Here is a 2,270-nt window from a genome sequence, read left to right on the forward strand (position 1 = left end):
AAATTAAGAAAAAAGATGAAAGAGAAATAGAAAGAAAATTATACTTGCACAAAAGGTAAAATGTCAGCTGTTTTAATTTCGTCGTGATGGCTGAGACCTAAAGGAGATATTTGATTAATTAGAATTAATCCAAAGAAAAATGTTAATAGTGAGTAGGGTAAACTTAAGAACAAAAATAAAATATACCATTGTTAAAGACCCATATTGGTAATGCACCAAGATCCTCAGCTAACTGCTCATGGAACAAAAGATTAGTTTTACAATTAATGGGGAAAACATAAGATATTTTAGAAATTAAGGATAATTAATACTTACTTGGAGGCCCTCAAAATAACCCAATCCATCATCAGTCCAATAATTCCAAATATCATTTAAGTGTCCCGGTCTATCCTCCCATGGTCCAACCGTTTCTTTCCACCGAAATGCGTTTTTAAGATAATCTCCTTCAACAAAACAACCACCTATATATAATGCATGCATGCAACAGTTAGGAGAAAAAAAAACAATAGTGTTATGTACGTCTTAGACGAACTATTTAATAATTACATACGTAAATTCTCGGAAAATAGATGGATACTACACACTTTCCAATAAAGTGGGTAAAAATAGTTTACCGAAAGAAAAATAAAAGGAAAAAGAAGTGGGTAAAAATAATATAAAATAAACTTATAATTAACTTTGACACATACCGGGGAATCTAAGAAATCTTGGCTTCAAATCTGCTACCATTTGAAAAAGGTCCTTTCGGAAACCATTACCCTGTGCCAAGAGAATATTAATGAATTGATGCTCTTAAATGGAAGGAACAAAAAAAAAAAAAAAATTTAAAAAAAAATGCATGAATTGGCAACATTCCTACGTGCATACCATATAAGTGTCCATGGGCATAGCAGACACTTGATCTAACCATACAACCCCTCTAGTCTTTGTTGTTATTTGAAGGCTTGAATTATGATTTGTAGCCCTTGCTTTCAGTATAGTCTCCATCCTTCTCCACTCTGAAACGTATTGTCCAAAGGCCCTGCCAACATTCATCAATTAGTAATCAATTACTTATATATATACAATGTCAATGTCATGATCTCCAAAGGATGTTCTCCTCTTAATTACCTGATTTTTCTTGAAGCCAATTTTACACCATCATCAGATCCGACCAATGAAACTCTTAGATCAATTGCATCAAGTGCTTTGACGTAGAATACTACTTTATACTTCTTCCCTTTCTCAATATTCTGATTATAAATATTAGAAATGTTTAGAAATAAATTTTTAACTTTTTTTTTTTGGTCAAATTCATATGATGAAAGATATGATATGACATTACTCACCATGCCCCAATAACCAGGATTAGAGATACCAACGCCACCGGGAGGGCAATATAAGCGCCCTTGGCAAAGAACCTCCATACGTAATGCATTCTTATTGCGTTCAAAGCAAGAGGTACGATCAGTTGATACGAGTATAGAGGATTGGTCTCCAATAATTGACCATGGATAAATATTTGAGGAATCATTGGTGCCTCCAGCTTCGAATCCTGAAATATAAATATTTTTAATAAAACTTTTCTTTGAAATGTTGAAAGCTGATTGAGCAATATTACTGAAAAGACAACATGAAAACATGAGCAAGTGTTTAAGGATATGAAAATGATCGACCTCTATTGCTCACAAGCTCTGCCCACAATCCGCCAGCACCAGCATGATTGATCTCCTGCAAAATATTTTCAAGCAGTCCATCACTTTCTAAAATTTGAAATGTGTTCCAATTGCACTAACACACACACACACACTCTAATCAACAACAGGTAAACTCAAGATTGATCACATTATCCAAAAAAATGTAAAAAAATATAATAATTAATAATAACTTATAATTACCTCATAGAATACTCCAAAAAATGTGTCCGGAATTTGCCTTCCAGATCCTATGGAACCATCTACAACAAGTGTTGAGGTCAGGTTACCATCAGCATAGCATTGAAATATAAGAGAACACACTGCCAAAGAGTAAAGAAAAGTCTTATGAGAAGAAGAGGAAGACATTGTTTCTAATATCATCTGAACAATTTGATATTTCCTTTCATCTTTCATTTGTATATTTATAAAGGAAATAAGATAACATGAGATGAGGAGGATGACGTGTTAACAAACTATATTAAGATAATTAGTCTGCAGATAGGATAAGAGAACTCAACAGACTCTAATTTTAGATCAACTAACTTAAAATGTTCTAGTAACTTATTTCAACCTGCAGACACGATAAGAGAAAAG

At 33.0% G+C, this 2,270-nt stretch overlaps 1 protein-coding gene across 1 annotated transcript; it reads right to left on the bottom strand.

The window, feature by feature from the left end:
• Positions 1 to 186: 186 nt before the first annotated feature.
• On the bottom strand, positions 187 to 2,042 carry LOC133310326 (alpha-L-arabinofuranosidase 1-like; the record flags this gene model as incomplete). Its single annotated transcript, XM_061511241.1, has 8 exons — positions 1,878 to 2,042; positions 1,656 to 1,710; positions 1,329 to 1,534; positions 1,111 to 1,232; positions 868 to 1,021; positions 690 to 759; positions 316 to 461; positions 187 to 232 (listed from the first exon to the last, which is right to left on the bottom strand). Coding segments are annotated over exons 1-8 (964 nt in total), but the record flags the coding sequence as incomplete, so codon positions are not given.
• Positions 2,043 to 2,270: the final 228 nt, after the last annotated feature.

Source organism: Gastrolobium bilobum, unplaced genomic scaffold (genome assembly GCF_033153095.1).
Source record: "Gastrolobium bilobum isolate Gb01-03AN ecotype WA unplaced genomic scaffold, APGP_CSIRO_Gbil_v1 utg17189, whole genome shotgun sequence".
Lineage (NCBI taxonomy): Eukaryota > Viridiplantae > Streptophyta > Magnoliopsida > Fabales > Fabaceae > Gastrolobium > Gastrolobium bilobum.